The sequence below is a fragment of the Phascolarctos cinereus genome, unplaced genomic scaffold (genome assembly GCF_003287225.1).
Source record: "Phascolarctos cinereus isolate Bilbo 61053 unplaced genomic scaffold, phaCin_HiC Scaffold_1;HRSCAF=81, whole genome shotgun sequence".
NCBI classification, from domain to species: Eukaryota; Metazoa; Chordata; class Mammalia; order Diprotodontia; family Phascolarctidae; genus Phascolarctos; species Phascolarctos cinereus.
Genome location: NW_027555514.1, coordinates 111,156,604 through 111,176,437, shown reverse-complemented (window position 1 = coordinate 111,176,437; position 19,834 = coordinate 111,156,604). Strand labels below are relative to the sequence as shown.

At 35.8% G+C, this 19,834-nt stretch overlaps 1 protein-coding gene across 1 annotated transcript in view; it reads right to left on the bottom strand.

The window, feature by feature from the left end:
- The window catches only part of CHCHD3 (coiled-coil-helix-coiled-coil-helix domain containing 3), a 356,984-nt gene that overhangs the window by 123,845 nt on the left and 213,305 nt on the right, over window positions 1-19,834 (bottom strand). The window contains exon 5 of the mRNA XM_021002286.2: window positions 6,282-6,365. Within this exon, the coding sequence (XP_020857945.1) occupies window positions 6,282-6,365 (84 nt within the window). The remainder of the gene's footprint in view (window positions 1-6,281; window positions 6,366-19,834) is intronic.

Genomic DNA, 19,834 nt, shown 5'->3' with positions numbered 1-19,834 from the left:
GAATTCTGAAGTTCTTAAGAGGGAATTTGAGGGTATCCTTGTATTGCTTCTTCTGACCACCATGTGAATGTTTACCCTGTGTGAGTTCTCCATAAAATAGTCTTTTTGGCAAGCATATGTTTTGCATTCAAACAATGTGTCCAGCCCATTGGAGTTGAGCTCTCTAAAACAGAGTTTGAATGCTTGGTGGTTTAGTTCAAGAAAGGACCTCAGAGTCTGGTATCTAATCCTGCCAAGTGACCTTCAAAATCTTCTTAAGACAATTCAAATGGAAACGATTTAGTATGGCACTGGTACACTGTCCAGGTTTCACAGGCATACAACAATGAGGTCAGCACAATGGCTCTGTAGACTTTCAGTTTGGCAGTCAGTCTAATACCTCTTCTCTCCTATGCTTTCCTTCAGGAGCTTCCCAAACACTGTTCTAGCTCTGGCAATGTGTGCATCAACCTCATTATCAATGTGTACATCTCTGAAAAGTACACTACCAAGGTTAGTGAACTTATCCGTAGCATTCAAAACTTCTCCATTTGCTATAACTGATGCTTCCACATACAGATGGTGTGGTGATAGCTGATGGAGCACCTATTCTTGGTGTTTATTGTTAGGCCAAAATTAGCACAAGCAGCAGAGAATCAACCCACACTTTGCTGCATCTTAGCTTCATAGGCTACAATGAGTGCACAATGATAAAATCATGCACCCACACTACCTCCACTTTGGTCTTGGGTTGAAGCCTTTACAAGTTGAAGAATTTACCATCAGTGCAGTAGTTGACCTTGATACTATGTTCATCCTCATTGAAAGCATTTGACAACATGGCTGAAAACATCATGCTAAAAAGCATGGGAGCAAGCACACAGCCTTGTTTCACTCAACTGGTGACTGGGAAAGCATGAGAGCACTGTCCATTATCCAGAACCTGGGTAAGCATGCCATCATAAAATTGACATACAATACTGATGAACTTTTCCAAGCAACCAAATTCTGACATAATTTGCCATAAGCCCTCATGATTGACTGTATCAAAGGCCTTTGTCAGATCTCCAAACATTGTGTTCTTCTCTATTCTGATCCTGGCATTTCTCCTGGAGTTGTCAGTAGTTGTGTGCAGCAAACAAGATACTGACTGTTCCTCGGCTGGCTCTCAGGTAGATGACCATTTTCAAGAATCTTGCCACCAATGACTAAGAGAGAGACACCCCTGTGATTGTCATTGGACAATCTATTTCCTTTACCTTCATAGAGATGGACAATGGAGGCATCCTTGAACTCCTGGGGCATAACCTCCTCTTGCCATATAACCTGGAAAATTTCAGTCAACTTTTATATGAGCAATTGACCCCTTACCTTGTAAATCTCAGCTGGAATAGAATCAGCAGCAGGTGCTTTGCACAAGAAAGGAGCCTATTGGCATTCAAAACCTCTTCTTCAGTTGGAACTTCAGCTAAGGAAGGATTGACTTCAACCTGAGGTAAACAGTCAATGGCCTCAGCACTGATTGATGATAGTGCCTTGAGAACACTATGGACATAGTCAGCCCATCTCTCCTTATCACTAATGAATGCGGCTCCATCAACACTGAGTAGCTGAGATGCACCATAGGTCTTTTGCTATAAATAGCCTTCAGGGCATCATAAAACTGCTTTGGACTTTTACTACCAGCACAAAACTGAATTTTATCTGTCTTTTCTTTTTTTGGGGGGGGCGGGCCCACCCCACAATGGGGATTAAGTGACTTGCCCCACCCCACAATGGGGATTAAGTGACTTGCCCATGGTCACACAGCTAGTAAGTGTTATGTGTCTGAGCCCGGATTTGAACTCAGGTCCTCCTGAATCCAGGGCTGGTGCTCTATCTGTAGAGTTCTCCTTTTTCATTTATTGGCTTCTCAATTTCCCAATCATTTTCATCAAACCAGTCTTGATGTTTGCTAGTGTTCTGACCCAGCTGAGCAAATGCAGTGATAAGCACCAAATCTCTGAAAGCTGTCCACTCCTTTTCTGCTCCAACTTTACCAACTTTCCCACCAAGTTACCAACTCAGATAAGAGCTCTAAGTTAGTATTAATTTTTCTGGTAGTCATTTTGCCTTAGGGATGCTGCTTTTGTTGAATGTGAATATTCAGCTTGGAGAGGATAAGTCTATGATCAGTCCAGCACTCTGAGCCACACATTGCCTTCATCACTTTCACATCCTCTCTGTCTCTTTTCCTTACAATGACATAGTCTATTAAATGTCAATGGTTGCTGTGAGGGTACATCCACAAAGTTTTATTGCATTTGGGTAAGTGTTGGGGAAGGTCAAAAGATGTACAAGTCTTCAGTAGTTAAATTACTTGCTGTTGCTGTTTCCAACTCCATTCCTTTCTAGGATTTCCTGTCAGGTATGGTAGCTTGAGCCTACTCTAGCACTAAAGTCACTAAGAATTACAAGCTTGTCCTCTTTTAGCACACTGATGATAAGGGTCTCCAAGTCTTCATAAAATTTTTGCTTAACCTCATAAAGGTTCATCATGGTGGGAGCACAGACACTGATGATGGTGGCATAATGTTTTCCTGCAAGTGGCAATCACAATGTCATGAGACTGTAATTCATTCACTTCTTTTGGTAGGCATACAAGCTTGCTGAGTAGATTAATTTCAACTGTAAAACCTATGCCAGCTTTACAGCACTCCCCTTCACTGCAGCTACTCCAGAAAAATGTGTATTCAGCTCCAACTTTAGTAAGCTGGCCTTCATTTGCCAGCCTTGTTTCACTTGGGGATGCTCTTTGAATGTGATCCCTGCTGAATTCTCTTACAATAAGGGCTGTTCATCTTTTAGGTCTACTGGATTTTGTGTTGTCTATAAGTATGCACGCATTCCATGTGCCAATGCTGAGAGGAATCGTCTTTGGAGACATTTTTGTTAAAGTTTTAATGTTTCAATCACAGAGTGGGATTCCCCACCTGCTGCTGTACTCAGGCCAGGGCTGGGTTAGGTAAGTAGGTTTAGGGCACCTTTTCTATCCCATTCCTCACACGAGGGAGGTAAACAATGCAATCCTTAAAAGGCTGCTCAGACACACAGGCTTCTTCTAGTGAGAAAATGACCCGATGGCCTAGGTCACCGCTGTGCAGGATTGTGACTACAGCTCCCAGTGTATCTACACCTGCTACTTCATCATTTGCCTGTCACCACAGGACTTTGAGATATGTAAAATGGTAAAATGGTATGGGTGATGTCTTTAGATTTGTGTGTAAATTGGATTTAAGTGAGGCAGAGTTGCAGGAACCCACTTATGATTTAAATCCCAATGAAATGCTACCTCCTCCTTAGAGCCATCATGATCCACTCTCCTTGTCACTAAAGCTTTCCTACTTGGGCTTCACAAAGCACTTGATTCTTATAATTCACTAATGTAATCATTATATGATCCTTTGTGATATGCCTTTTGCCTTGGGTTTGTCATTTCCTTGTACTAGACTTTATGTTACAGGGATTACTTTATCTATACTTTTAAGTTTTCTCCAACAATGAACAAGATAAGATTTTCTACAACCAGGACATATTTAATCAATGTTTATTGACTGAAAAAATTAATTATTCAATGCTTAAATCTCAAGGGACAATAGCAGGGAATGGAGCAGAGAGAAAGATATTGAAATTGTGAAAGCAAATAAAAATTTAGAAATAGTTTAATAACATCCAAATAATATCACTACAAAAATTCTAATATTAAAATCATCTCATATCAAAAGAAGTCAATAATAAAAGAAAGGACTCATATACACCAAAATATTTATAGTAGCAGTTTTTGTGACAGCAAAGAACTGGAAACAAAGTAGGTGTCTATTAGTGGGGGAATAGCTCAACAAATTGTAGTATATAAATGCAATAGAACATTACTTCATTATAAGAAGTGATGAATACAGAAAAGCATGAAAAGACTTATATGAACTGATGAAAATTGAAGTAAGCCTAACTAGGAAAACAATGTACACACATACACAATAACTACAACATAAAAGGGAAAAAAAAACACAAAATAAAATTGAACTTTGCAAAATGTTAACACCCAAGCTTGGTCTTAAAAAGGTGACAGGAGAAGCCATCTTCTTTTGACTCTTTACAGAGGTTAGGGGCCATGAGGGTGGAAAAAGCATTGCATATAATATTAAAGAAGTCTGACATGTTAGTTCTGTTGAACATTTTATTTTTTCCCTCTTAAAATTCATTCCAATATGGCATGTCTCTTTGGGAGGGAGAGTTGAGAGGGTTACATCAAGAAATATAAGTAATGAAGACACTGATAAATTTTTCAAAAAGGAAATAATCTAATATCTTAAATTGCCTCCTCCTGTCTTTAGCATAGAAGAAGCTTGTTATTCCAAAGGACATATATCAGTTCTAGCACAACTTAAAACAAACTCCAAGGATACTGATGACCATAAGGCAGATAAAAACAGAATAACCAGGAACTCCACATTCTTATCCATTTCTCCACCAATATCAATGTTGCTTCTCACTGTGCTGTCTGAGAGCATTCGGAACACCATATCATATCAAAGCCCTGATGTCTAACATGTCCTTACTGAAGAAGGAATATGACTTTCTAATGTCATTCCATTAGTATTTATTTCTCACCAATTAGAATACTTCAATGTATTTAAGTGAAAGAGAAAATTTTACTTAAAAGCATTAAACAAAGAAAATTGTATCAATAACAAAAGCAGTCCACAATCTATGTTCCTAAAAGTCCATTTGTGAGTTTTACATTTCTATCCATTTGTGAAATCCTATTTTACATAGTGAATTCAATAAATGTTTCATAGATTTTATGTTAAGGCTTTTGCGGAGAGAGACATCATTTATATAACCTTGATTATTTTCTGTGTTAGAATACTGGATGATAACAACTACTAACATTTATGTATCCTTTAAAAGTTAACAAAGTACTTTCTCTCCTTAAGAAGCCGAATGAAATAGTTTCTTCTGGGGAGAGAAATGCATGTGTTCCCAACTACACTGTACAGATGGGGAAGGGGAAAGAGAGAAGGGGAGAGGAATGTGCATTTACTAATGCTGACTCTATGCTAGGCACTGGGCAAAACACTCTACAAATACTATCAGGTTCAGAAAAGCTATCTTGACTTGTTCATACATAGTAAACAGTCAGTATGTGAAGGAGCTAATATTAATTAATCCATTCATTCTGCACTATACTACATTGCCTTTTCAACATATTTCTCTCCATACAATCATTAATCAATGGTCACCAAGCATTTTAAGTGCTTGCTGTTTGCCAGGCCTTGTGCTAAGAGCTGAGAATACAAAGAAATGCCAACACAATTATGAACACTATCTGCTATCTACTGAATAAAATCTACTTGCTTTCTACTTTTTCACTGTCCAATAAGAGTTATTTGCTGCCTTCTAAAAATGACATTAAATGGGTCAGAGGCTATGTGATTTTAAATGCATAAGAAAAACAAAATTTTTTTTTTAGAATGTGGGATAACAGTGGCAGCAGAGAGTGGTATAGCAGAGAGCTGGTCTTGGAGCTGGGTTCAAATTATTGGTATCAAGTTATATTGGCTATGTCACCCTGGCAAGACACATATCAATCACCACTCAAGGTAAGTTGTAGAGGTACCTAGATGCACTGGCAGAAGTTCCTCAGGTGAAAGTTCCACATATCAATGGAATCATTGGTCTAGTTATAATATAAAATGCTCCACTGTGAATTTTATATTTACAGAGGAAATTATGGAAACAGAAATGCCATTCTTTAGAAAAGAAGAAATGATTTTATCTTTATCTTAAGATGCCTCACTTCCTCACCAAAAAGTTGTGGTTTTTGTTTATTAGTTTAGTTTTGCATTTAGTGAGGAGATATTGTAGATTAACCTAGTTTCTATGTTCAAATTACTTAATCTGAAAATAATCTATCCAAGAATTCCTTCAATAAAGTCTTACTACAATACCTTATCCCAAACTGGAGGTAAGTATCTCTAGTTCTTCAGGAGAGAACATACTCCAACAGATCTTATCAGACTAAGTGTCTGTCTTCCAAGGATAAACCTAATTAAGTGCAAAGAGACTCAACTTGAGAAGATCAAGAGTCTTTTAGATGATGAATTTTAGACTATGGCAATTCTCAAGGGCCTGAGATCTGTGTCAACAGAGGGAATGCCCACACTGATGAAATTACAAATTTTTTCCAAGTATCAAAGTATTAAGTATACCAAAGTTATCTATTTAAATTACAAAATAATAATAATTTTAAATGGTCATACCCGCTCTTCCAGTCTAGTCAGCTGCTCTTTGTAGAAAGCATCCTGTTTCTTTAGCACTCTGTCTTTTTCTTCCAGCTGCTTAGCCTAAAAAAAGAAATGAAGAAAACATCATATCAAGAAAAAGCAGCAACAGCAAAGTAAAAGTCAAATAAAAGTTGTAAGAAATAAATATACACAGTTAAAGATTCTGCAATCTATTAGGTCATTGCCTCAGAAAAACATTAATAGGAAGATGATTGCTGTATTAAATGTAAAGAATGAGTCTGCATTGTTTTTATTCCCCTAACAGCTGTGTCCTACTTTGTCCCAACTTACTTGGAAATGTCAGATTACAGCACTAGGCACACTGTCTTTTATTTTAACTCCTCTAGGAATAAAGTCACTTCAAGAATTACTATTAAGCATTTATTCTTACATTTTATTCAAAATATAAATTACACTAATGTTCATTGTTTAATAAAATATTTCTACATAAGATATTATATGTTATATGTGCATCCTATGTTTTGGGAACTTTATGAGTAATCAGGGAAGACATTCAGATGTGAAACTGATTGTCTCATACTGTTAACTGTTCTTTTAAGAAAGAGTTACAGGGAATAAGGGTGGAAATAGAAGAGAACAAAAGCAAATTGCAGAAATGATGGCAGTTGAATACTTTAGGAAAGCTATTAGTTTTGCAAGTCTGATTTGTTAAATCTCATTTTCAGAAAGAATGAAAATACTTGCTACACTTTTAAAAAGTATAATAATTAAAGTATATGAATGATGAATTATTCTGAAGATCTTAAAAAATGGAAACTGTTTTTCTCAAACTATAGTTTCTGACTCAGAAGATACAATTTGGGGTTAAAAATGCTTTTGCACAAAAAATCTGAAGTATCCAACACAGTACTTCATCCTGCATAAGGTAAGTGTTCAAATACTTGTCAAATTCTTAACAAGAATTTTTTTTTGGTAACTTTATTTTTTAATAAATTTATTTGACTTTTAGTTTTCAACATTCATTTCCATAAGATTTTGAGCTCCAAATTTTCTCCCCAACTCTCCCCTCCCCCCATCCCAAGATAGCACGTAAATTGATACAGGCTCATCACATACATTCATATTTTCGCATTACTCATTTTGTAAAGAAGAATTAGAACCAATGGGAGAAACCACAACAAAGAAGAAATGAGAGGGAGGGGGAGATGGGGGGGGAGAGGGGGAGAGAGAGAGAGAGAGAGAGAGAGAGAGAGAGAGAGAGAGAGAGAGAGAGAGCGCGCACGCAAATAATATGCTTCAATCTGCATTCAGACTCCATAGTTCTTTTTCTGGATATGGACAGCATTTTCCATCATGAGTCTCTTACAGTTGTTTTAGATCCTTGCATTGCTGAGAAAAGATAAGTCTATCAAAGTTAGTCATCACACAACATGGCTGGTACTGTGCACAATGTTCTCTTGGTTCTGCTCACTTCACTCAACATCAGTTCATATAAGTCTTTCCAGGTTTTTCTGTTATGTTACCTCCGCCTACCCATGAGCAACTGATGTTTTTCCAATTATTTAGATGTGACTTTATTTGTGTGAAAAATGTTTTATAATTGTGTTCATATAGTTCCTGGGTTTGTTTCGGCAGGTAGACTCTCAAATATTTGGTAATGTCTACTGTAATTTTAAATGGAATTTCTCTTTCTATCTCTTGCTGTTGGGCTTTGTTAGTAATACACAAAAATGCTAATTATTTATGTGGGTTTATTTTATATCCAACAGCAAGAAATTCTTAATGCAGCAAATGGCCCACTTAAATTCATCTGAGACCACTGTGAAAAATGGCTACGTAGATGATAGTGACCAGGAGTTCTACCTCTGCAAAAAGAACAAAGTAAAGTATCTTTATACAAAAAGGCATTTAAAATAGCCCCTTGTCTACATACCTCTATGTTCTCTTGCCTTCTGTGACACTGGTACCATCTTCGTTTTCTGACTATAGGGCATTATACCCCAGCCCTCACTTCTCGATTTGTTTCTTTATTCCAACCCTCTAAATGTAGTTATTTTCTGGCACTGTTCCTTCTCCCAAGTTCCTGTCCCATATTTTAAAGTTCCATATCATTGGTTGCACACAACTTATTCTTTCCTGACTACCTCACTTTTGCTTATGCTGTTCCATTAGCTTGAAATGACTTATCTAGTCTCACTTTTCAAGGATTAACTCAAAACTCATATTGTCCAAAGAAAGAATTCCTGCATCCTAACCACCTCATGGCACATTATATAGATGGGCTTATAATCATTTATACCTGTTTCTTTTCTCTATCTAGACCCAAATTGTTTAAGGGCAGAGAATATGCCTTAATTCCATTTTTATCTTTGAGGAAAAGCATAACATTAGCTTAAACCAAGAAGACAACCAAATCAATGTTCAATACTTCCTATCAATTTTAATTTAAAAATAAAATTAAAAGTTTCTCTGACATTGCATTTTGTCTTTTTTTTTTCTTTTTTTCTATCACCAGAGATTAGCATAGTGCCTGGCAAGTGACAGGCATTTAATAAATACTTGCTAACTGAATAGATTTCCTCCCCATGCTGCACAGACATAGGTTTCTCAAGATGATGTAAATGCCCAAGTTTTGAACATATTTATGTACTTTGCAGGTCTTTATTTTCACAACTTACCTGCATTTCTAGGTCCTGAAGCATGTAAAATAAAAATTTGTAAACAATATTATGATATATGATTTTTAAAAAGAAATTACTGAGAAATAGTCTAGCAATATCTTTCCTAATATTAACCATAGAAGGCAATAGGGAAAATGTTTGCTTATTTAAACTTAAAAGAGCCACTTAATTAGGGGAATGCTTAAATATTATTGTTTTATTATGGTATGATTAGAAGATTTCAAAGGAAAGTTTATAAAACTGAAATAATATGAATACACAAAAGTACATAAACATATATATATTTATACAGAATTAGTTACAAAATACAAAAGACCAAGCAATCTTGACAAGCAGATAATCAAGTCAGATGTCACAAATGTATTCATGTCTACCCGATACCTGTTTTTATGCAAAGCAGTAACCTCCGCATCCCCAAATATATTCAACTGGAAGACGGAGGATTATACATTTATTGAATGAATGATTGAATAATTACTATCAGTATGATTGACCCTTCTTTCCTTTTCTGGCATTAAAGAAAATTTTCCTCATGACAAAAGAATTACCATCAGATTATAAAAATAATGAGTCTTTGACTGCCAATAGGAATCACATATCCAGGTTACCCTCCCAATCCTTTCAATAACCAAACAGAAGAAGTAGGCTAGTATAGAATCTGTGAGTGGACAATTTTGTAATTATTTTAATAGTAAAAGAGGATTTAATTATAACAACCTCAGTTATTATCATTTCTTCAACCAAACCCTTAATGTATTATCATCTGCTTCCCTCTCCGCAACTTCATTAGACATCTGAGATTACCCACCATGGCCACTAAAACAGCTCCAAACTGAACAACATTTCTTTTGTTCATACATAGTTATGCAGCCAAGTAAAAAATGCAAAGGAAAAAATGTAATGAGCATTCCATTATAACTATTCATAATGCTCACAGTAATTCAGAAAGCTTTAGGTGATATTATTCAACACTGTAAATGTATCGTTTGATTCTACAGATGTCACTTAGCCAGCCAATGAACTATAATGTGAATAGTTCATTTGAACATAAAGGATGTATAGAAATAACCTCATTCACTTTCCTAAGATCTACTTCTTGAAAAATTTAAAAGCAATACACTTCAAAGGTCAGCTATGCATAATAAAGACCAAAGAAAATGCTGCCCTCAACATCAGACAACACAAAAACATGTGAAAAGATCATAAAGCTATCATATGAATTCAACACCAGAATCTATATTCTAATATCCAAAGAAAGGGTGTATGCATACATAGAAGTGAGCTTATGTGCACCTGTGTGTGCATGTACACACACACACACACCCCCCCCAATACCCATGAATATGATTCTATGTATGTGTGGTAAAGAATATGAAAACAACGAATATAGCAGCTATATTTCATTCTATTTCTTTAAAAAACAATATGAGATTGGGGGAAGAAAGTGACAGTAGATAACTTTAAACTTAAGATATTTATATTTATAAGAAGCAGACAGCTGTAGAAGACGATGAGTCTAACTCAACCTAAGGAACAAAACGGAAATGGTAAACAATATTATGGAAATTCACTAGACTACAAACAATTGATTTAGTCAGGATTTGACTGCTCTTTATAATGTTCAAATTAAAACAGACAGTGAAGCAAAATTTAGATTTTTTTTCAAAAAGAAAAAAACTTATCACATTAATACCTTTAAAAAATGTGATAGCATTCTGAAGAGGATTTTATGTATAAATGTGTGTATATATGTATATGTAATAAAGGTGTATATATAATTGTATAGAAATGTACATATTTACATATGTTCATAAAATTGCTTTTTGCTTTTTTTTTTTAAACCAAAATTCATCATTCCTATGGGGGGGGGGGAGGACGGATGGCAGGGTTTTAACTGACATGCCCAGAGTCACACAGCTAGTAAGTGTTACATGTTTGCATCTGGATTTGAATTCAGGTCCTCCTGACTCCAGGGCTGTGCTACATCTGCTGCACCACCTAGCTGCCCCCAATCATTCCTTCTTTTCAAGGCTATATGTATTGACTAGGCATAAAAGACAGATAATTTGATTTGGTTAGAGAATGTAGATTATTTTTATATAAGCCAACATGAAACACTAAATAAGACTTTAGCAAATGAAAATAAAATAAAATTAATTTTAAGAAACCAAAACCAGAACACTGTCTGGTTGACTCAAATTTTTCTAATTAGGGTTAAAATCTACACATTTTTCTAATAGGAACTTTTCCTTTACCTCTGTTTCCTCTAATGTGTTATCACAACTGCAAGTTTCCAACATGACAGCTCAATCTTCTTAGCAGTCAGATGCTTCAGGGTGCAGGGCTAACCAAAAGTACATAGTATGTTTTTCTGTATACAATGACATCACAATCAATGAAAATGATGTCATTATTTCTCAGTATTTCATATTTCAATACAAGAAATGTTAAGGCACAGATTTTGTCTTCTGGATAACCTTGTTATATTTAAACTAACTCACTCCATCTAAGGTAGAGTTTCTTTAAATTTAAAATTTTATTAAATTTAAATACTATTAAATTAGAAAAAAGTATTTTCTCCATTTTCATAGTGTCATATTTTGGATAAAGTAGATTATTCAGATGCTAATCAAAAACAGAACATCCAAATGATTATATTTCCTCTTCCCTCTTGCCCCCACCAAACTTAAGAACAGACCTGAAACACAGACGGTAACCGTGAGATGTGTTTCATCTTTCATAATGACATGGTTAATGCATCAAAGGCATGAAGAAACACATCAATACTTATGTGGGAAGATGAAACAAAAACAATGGCATTCTTCATAGAGCTACAAAAAGCAGGTGGGACTAGAGGTATACAAAATTAATGTACAAGAATCAAATAACTGGCAAATAATATTTGTATTAAGATTTTAAATGATGCAAACATCATTCAAAAGAAAGCTTAAGAAAAACCTACGTAAGAGATAACAAATTACATTAAAGTATTCACTGCTAAAATATAAAGTGGCAAAGTAATATTGCATTTATGGGCTGCATAGCTGCACAACATGATCACTGAGACTATCAATTAGCTACAACAAAATAATTAACAGCATACATGTATTCAATTAACTGAATGCTCCATTTTTGTTGTAAATGAGAAATTATACGAGGTTTACTGCTTCTCTACAAAGTGGTACTGACAGAAAGTATTATACTACTCCAGAAAGTCACTTCAAAGGAGTAACAAATAAGTTGCAACTTATTAGCACATTAGCTTTTAAGGATTGGTAAAACTCACAGACTGGGCTCACGTTCAAAACCAGATTTGGCTAGAACTCACCTTTATGTGTTAAACTATCACATAAATACAAAGATCTCTTAGACCTGAGGTTCTTTAACATGAAGTATGTGAGCTTAAAAAAGGATGCGCGCACACGCGCACACACACAGATCAGTTTCCTTTGTAATTCTATGTATTTTATTTTATATATTTAAAAACATTACTCTGAGAAGGGATCCATAGGCTTCACCAGACTGCCTGAGAGATCTATGACAGAAAAAAAGCTTTAAAACTTCTGCCTTAGACTGACACGAGATCTTAAATACATTCCATTATATAAAGCTGGTCTGCTGCAATCAATTCTCTAAACAGAACAGAACTCTGATCTAAGTGTCAGGACTTCAGTTAAGTAGGAATTGGATCAGCAAGAAGCATTTCAACAGTAAAAATTTGTCTTATTTCATATGGATAAAAGCAATTTAAAATAACAAATTCTTCCCTTAGTACTTTAACACATTAACTTCTTATTAAGCATCTTCTGGGAAAATAGGCAACCAGGAAGAAAACTTCAATTTTCAAAGAAGAAAAATGGTAGAGTGAGACCAGGAACAAGATTTCAAATTGAAATAGTAGTCATTCAAGCTGAGTTGTATATGATACAACTGCAAAAACGACAAATTTAGAGATGAAGGTGTTGACTTTTTTTTTTTTTAAAGAAAAATAGTTCAAAAGTCCCCTCTCTTACTATAAGATTTAAAAATACATTAAATGGAATGAAAAGTCTCTGCTTTAGGGGTGATCTGACTTCCTAAGAGTATCATCCTCATTGCGTTAACAGCTCATATTTATACAGCACTTAAAACTTTCAAAAAGACTTCCTTATTCCCTACTCCTGTATTCCCCAATCCAGCTAAATGGACCTTCTCTGTTTCTCCCTCATGGCACCCTCCATTTGTCAACTCTGCACAGGCATTTGTAGTAGCTATCCCTCATTCCTGGCAAGCACTCCTCCCTCCTGACCTCTGCTCAGTCTTTCCCTTCCTTTAAGACTCAGTCTTCGGCACCATCTTCTGCATGAAGCCTTTTCTGATATTTATAACTGCTTTGTATGTACATACGCATGCATGTTTTCATATTTGATTATGTACATATGTTTTCTTTATTTTTATGTATTGGCAATATATATGTATATGGCTCCTTTCTCAGAATATTTTTAAATACACAGATACATTAATATATATTTACATACTTGTGTGTCTCCTGCCCCTCGTTAGAATGGACGATCATCAAGAACAGGAGACTGCTTCATTCTGTATACTCAATTCATTCTTGTGTGTCACAATATGTGGGACATACTGAACAACCTTGTGAAGTAATGTGTGGGGTATTATTGGATATTTTATTTATATACACATACATATAATTATACCCATTTTAAAAGGCAATTCTTTTTTCACAGATTACATTTTTAAAATTTCATTTATACTCACAGGGCCCTGGCTCTGAAGAGTTAGAGGTCTTGGGTTCAAATCCTACATAGAATGTTTACCCTGAAGAAGTTACTTAACAGCCCTGAGCATCAATTTTCTCACTTGTAAAATTATGGCTAGGCTAGATAACCACTGAGGTCAATGACATCCATTGACCTATTACACTATAAACACTTCCCATGTTACATGGCTTTGTAGTGAAATACAAGATCTTTTCTAAAGACATACTCAAATAATCTCTAAGTCACAATCTCATGATTATGTGAAGTATTCAGAATTTATTTTTTTAAACGTAGAGCTGGACTCAGCTTTCTCTCCTCACAATTTTCCAATGGTTTCTCCTCTCACTAGACAAACCACTTCCATCTTGTATGATGCAGTTAAAAAAAAATACACAGATGTCACTCATCTACAATGTAAAGGGATGCAGATGCAAATTATATCGTTTAGGAATGTAATCAGGACACTTTCATATAAAGTCAGCTTAATTCAACTTGAAAAGGCACTACAATGTTTTATCAGGATGAAGAATGCCCCAATTTAAATGTGCCTAACGATCTGTCTCTCTTAGGTGCATTTCGTTTTTCTAGTTCCTAACTTGCATTACAGCCTGGAAAAAAGGTCTCAGGACCAGAGATTGAGAGCTGGAAGGAAGGGACCTCAGAAGTAATCAACTCCTCATTTTAAAGATGAAAAACTGAGACCCAGAGAAGTTAATAAATAAATATGGTCACCCATCTACGAAGTATCTGAGGCAGGATTTGAGCTTATGTCTTCCTGAATCCCACCCTCAACTGACCGTCAAGGAAATGACACGATACTTTGGACTCTGCTTCTTTTCTAGTTCTCCCTTCAAGTGCCTAAACTCTGCCCCAAATATTTCTAAACTCATTCCCGTCACTATTTTCAGAATCCTGGTTCTGCTTTGTCTGCAGGCAGCTTTTGCAGACTTCCTCTGGTACAACCACCTTCTGCCTGAAGCCTTTTCTGTTACTCCCACCTGCTAGTGCCCTCCTCAATAAAACACCTTGTATTTAACTACTATGCGTATACATATACATATATAATATATGATATAAAGCAAATAATCAGAATGATCAAAGGAAAGAGAAGTGTGGGGCAATACAAAAGAATCAATGAATTAATTACTATTAAATAAAAACCTACCACACACAAGACACTGTGCTAGGTATTGGGGATACAAAGACAAGATAGTTTCTGTCCTCAGGGGGTTTACAAAATGAGCTGGAGAAGGAAATGGCAAACACAAATATAAGAAATATGTGTGTATGTGTATTATGTATTTTTATATATACTTGTATAAATATACACTTACATATATTACTTATATCTATTTATATATTTCTAATGTGTGTATATTGTGTGCATATGTATGTGTATAGAAATAAAATAATGAAATGTCAGGGAGACTAGCAGCTGGTGGGAGGGAGCTTTTGAAAGGCCTCATGTAAGAGATGGCCCTTGAGCTGAGTTCTGAAGGAAATGAAGGATTTTAAGTCGTAGAAGTGAGAGAAGGATGTATTCTAGGAATGCAGGACAGACTATGTAACTGCACTACATAGCGAATGCACAATAGTGAAATGGCAAACAGGAGGAACAGCAAGAGGGCTATTAGGACAGAATAAAGAGATGTGAAGGGGTATTTAATAAGCCTAGAAAAGTAGGATAGAGACAGTTTGTAAAGTATTTTAATGTCAAATAGAGAAGTTTGTATTTTATTCTTCAAGAGGTAGCAGGGAGCTGTTTGAGCTTTATGTATGGGAGTGACAAGGTCAACCCAGCATTGTGGAGACATCACTTTGGAAGCTATGTGAAGGACAGAACGAAGATGTTGTTTCATCATTTTTTGTCACGTCCAACTCTTCATGGCCCCTTTTCGCAGGGTTTCTTGGTAAAGACAGTGGAGAGGTTTGCCATTTCCTTCTCCAGCTTATTTTACAGATAAGGAAACTGAGGCAAACTGTTATGTGACTTGCTCAGGGTCACACACCTTGTAAGTGTTTCAGGGTAGATTTGAACTCAAGTCTTCCTAACTTCAGGCCCAGTGCTCTAGCCACCGCAACACCTAGAACAGCTCCCCTCAGAATGGCAAGCAGAGAGACTGGCAGCAGGGAGACCAATTATGAGGCTATTGTAACAATCCAATAGAAGCAGTTGGATGGTGCAATGCTGGGCCTGATGTCAGGAAAACCTGAGTTCATATATATCCTCAGAAGAGTCTTTAGCTAAGGTCCGAATAAGTTTCTTCATCTGCCGCTCAGTTTCCTCAACGATAAAATAGGGATCACAATAGCACCTACCGTACCGTCAAGGTGTTGTGAGGATCGAATGAGATAATACTGGTAAAGCACTTATCTTAGTGTCTGGCACAAGGCAGGCACCTAATGTGAGAGATGATAAAATGCTGAACTAGACTGAATGGTGAGAAGGTAAGAAAATATCAGATATGTTATGGAAGTAAAATCAATAAGCATAACAAAAAATTAGATATGAGGTGAGAAATAAGTAAGAGAAGAGAACAACCCCAAGCTGGTGAAGCAGAATGACTGAAGTATGGTGGTACACAGAACAAAAACAGGGAAGTTATAAAATGAGGTAGGTTTGGAAGAAGACATCAATTCAGTTTGAGACATGTTGAGTTTAAGGTGCCTTTAAGACATACAGTCCAAAATGGACAGTAGGCAGCTAGTGATGTAGGACTGACGCTCAGAAGAGAAACTAGATCTTGAAATACAGATGTGGGAGGCAATTGCATAAAGATTATAGTTGAACCCATGGGGTCTGATGAGATCAATAAGAGTGAAGATATATAGAAAGAAGAGGGGCCAGGAAAAGTTAGAGCTTAACTGTTAAGAGAATAGAGAATGGATGATAATGGAGACTGAGAAAAAGTAGCCAAAGTTATGGGAAATATTAGGAGAGCACCGTCCTAAAAACTAAGAGTGGAAAAGTATCCTGAGGTCACCAATGTCAAATGTCATTTAAAGATGTGTCAAGAAGGACGAGTGAGGAAAAGCTGCAGGTTTTGGCAATAATTTGGTGACTTGACAAGTACCTTAAGTACAACTTAAAAGCATTGACAGAAGCCAGTGAGAGAAGCAGAGGCAGCACATGTAAAAAGCTTTTTTCTAAAAAGTTTGGCTATGAAGGGACCTACAGGACATTAGCTTGAGGGAGCAGTAGGCTCAAGGGAAGATTTTCTAAAATGGGGAAGACCTGAACATAAAAAATTTTAGGCAGCTAAAGAGCCGGAAGGATCACATACACTGAAGTAATTTTCTCTCTCAGTGTTACAGTTTTTATAAAGTTCTTAATGGGGCAGGAACCAATCCCAATGTGGTTATTTTGTGATATGAAGGCACAAAAAAATTAACTAGAAAAGACTAATGAAAGTGAAGAGAATGTACTCTAAAAGGACAGTGGTAGTTTATGGCAGGGAGAACCTAACAACGTTTTCTTGGGGAGGTGGTATTTCAGTTTTGATCTGGTGTGTCTGTTTTGTTTGGCGAAATACACGCCCTCCCATCCCCTGCAACAGTGGAAGGCAGGGCTATCAGGTGGATGAAGTGGCAAAAATACTAAAAATAAGACTAATAGCTCATGTATACCTACAAATGTATTATGTAGAAAATCATGTGGCATTTTGTATTTGATTTCTTTCTCAAGGAAATAAGCAAAATTTCAAAAGCGTTACAAATGCCTGCTCTTTTTCATCACTTTCTATAACCTCTCTAGGAAGATCTTCATAATAACACACAAGATATTTAACTATTTAGTCCTAGACAAAGCTTGACTCTATTCCAGCTTACACAATTTTAATGGTATAAAATAATGTAATGATTCTCTCTCCTCCACATCAAGGGTTTTTAGTCTAGGCACTTAAAAACAGTATCACCAAAAATGGATCTACACAGTCTTATACAGTATCTCAAATAAGAGGTTCACTTATTCTTCTGTACAGAATAAACCTTAACCATACTTACAAAGGCAATAAATATGTACATTAGCACCAAAGAAAAATATTAATGGAAAAGTAGTCATCAAGCCAAAATTGGGCACTGAAAATTGAACAAGCAAAGCTCTTGATCAGCTGCATAAAACACTGGATAAAATGTATTTCAGAGATGCTTTAGTTTAGAAAATGTAATGTCTAATAGGAGTTCAGTCAACTTAAATTCTGCACTGTAAAAAAAGGAATAAGGTACATAATAGAAACTAATTGAGTGGAACTTCTCAGATCAAGTTAACTTCTTATCAATAGCAAATATTTGCTCCAAATGAATTGGTGGGAAGCATCTCTCCACTCATGATGCATCAAATAATACTTGAATGCTAGCAACCATGTGAAAATCAAGATGGTCTGCAGTCACTGTGACACAGGAAAAGACAAACATAGTAATTGCCCTTAAATAGTTTTATCTTCTTTTTACATATTGGTGTTTCGCCTATGCTTTAGGAATTTAATCTTTATTTCACCACCAAAGTTAGACATCTCAAAAATACTCTGACACAGGAGTGGAGTCTAACTGCATCACTTTCTGCCGAGGCCTTTGGTGTCATGGATTTGACAAAGTAGGCAACAACAGGGAAAAGTAATTACTAAACAAACTAAACAAGTCATTTCTTAATTTTTCACTGAGACTACTTACACTTGCTCCATTTAAATTTTGAAAAAATACTGACTATAACATCAAATATGAAATATTTTTACTCTTGAAATCTGTTTATTTCTCCTGTATCAAAGCTTATGTAAGAGACCTTAAAAAAAATTCTAGTCCAATAAACACATATTAAAGATGACACAATCAAGTTCCTGAGAAGTTAAGTGTCTTACTCAAAATTACAGTCAGATAATCACAGTTAGACCCCCTGAATAGTCCTAGCCGTCCTGATTCCCAGTAGATTGTTTTTCTCAATACAGAATGATGGTTCTCTTGAAGCCTTTACACCTTTATTATAGAAAGGAAAGAATCCTGCAGACTATCTATTCCAGTCTTTATTTCTATAAGAATTCCTTCTCCAACATTCCTAATAAGTGGTTATCCAACCTTTGCTTGAAGATCTCCAAAAAGTAAGAGCTTACTGCCATACCGGGGCATCCATTCCATTCCTGATGAGCTCTAATTGTTAGGAAGTGTCTACTTATATTAAGCCCAATCTGTCTCCTTACAACTTCCACCAATATCTTCTCTTTTTTCTCCTTCTGAGGCTAAGCAGAACAAATTGTATCTCTTTTCACAACATAAGCCATTAGATAGTTCAAGTCTGATAGCATTCTCTCCTATGTCTTTTCTTCTCCAAGGTAAACTAGCTTGGGTCCTTCAACTTATTTTCCTCTAGTATTTTCTTGAGTTTTCTAACAATTTTGAGAGCTCCAGCCTATCTATTTCCTTAATATGTTACCCAAAGATGATATAGTCCTCCAGACGTCAAATGAACAAGGCAGTATAGTGGAGGTATTTCTCCCTTTCTTCCAAATTCTATCCTTCTCTTACCACAGCCTATCTCAAAATAGGTTTCTATCTTAAAATAGAGCTATTTGTCTAGTTTTAGAATGGCTTATAGTCCATTAAAATGCCCAGATTTCCTTCACACAAACTATCATATGTCTATGGCTGCTCTTCCTTACTTGTAAAACTGATTTTTTTAATTTCAAGTGTAAAATTTGGCATATATTACTACTAAATTTCATCTCATTTGATTCAGTCTACCATTCTAGTCTGTCAAAAAAATTTTGGATCCTCATTGTCATCCAGCATATTAGCTATCATTCCCAGCTGCCTGCTATCTATAACTCCATCAAAGCCACTGATAAAAATGTTAAATAATAAGCACTCTACTCAAGATCTTCAAAACTGATACTGATCCATTACTCTTTAGATCTACTTTTTAAAAGACTACTCTTTAGATCCAAGTACCCAAGCAGATCTAAATCTTACTGCACATTATCAAAAAACATATCTCACCACCATGTCCAAAAGGATACTATTGAAAGGATTCTGTTAAAAGGCTTTAACTATAGTGAATTCTATTAAATACAATGGTGTGTCAATAGTGGTTCTCCAATATTAAACAACACTATGCAAATAGGTTTGTTCAATTGATTAA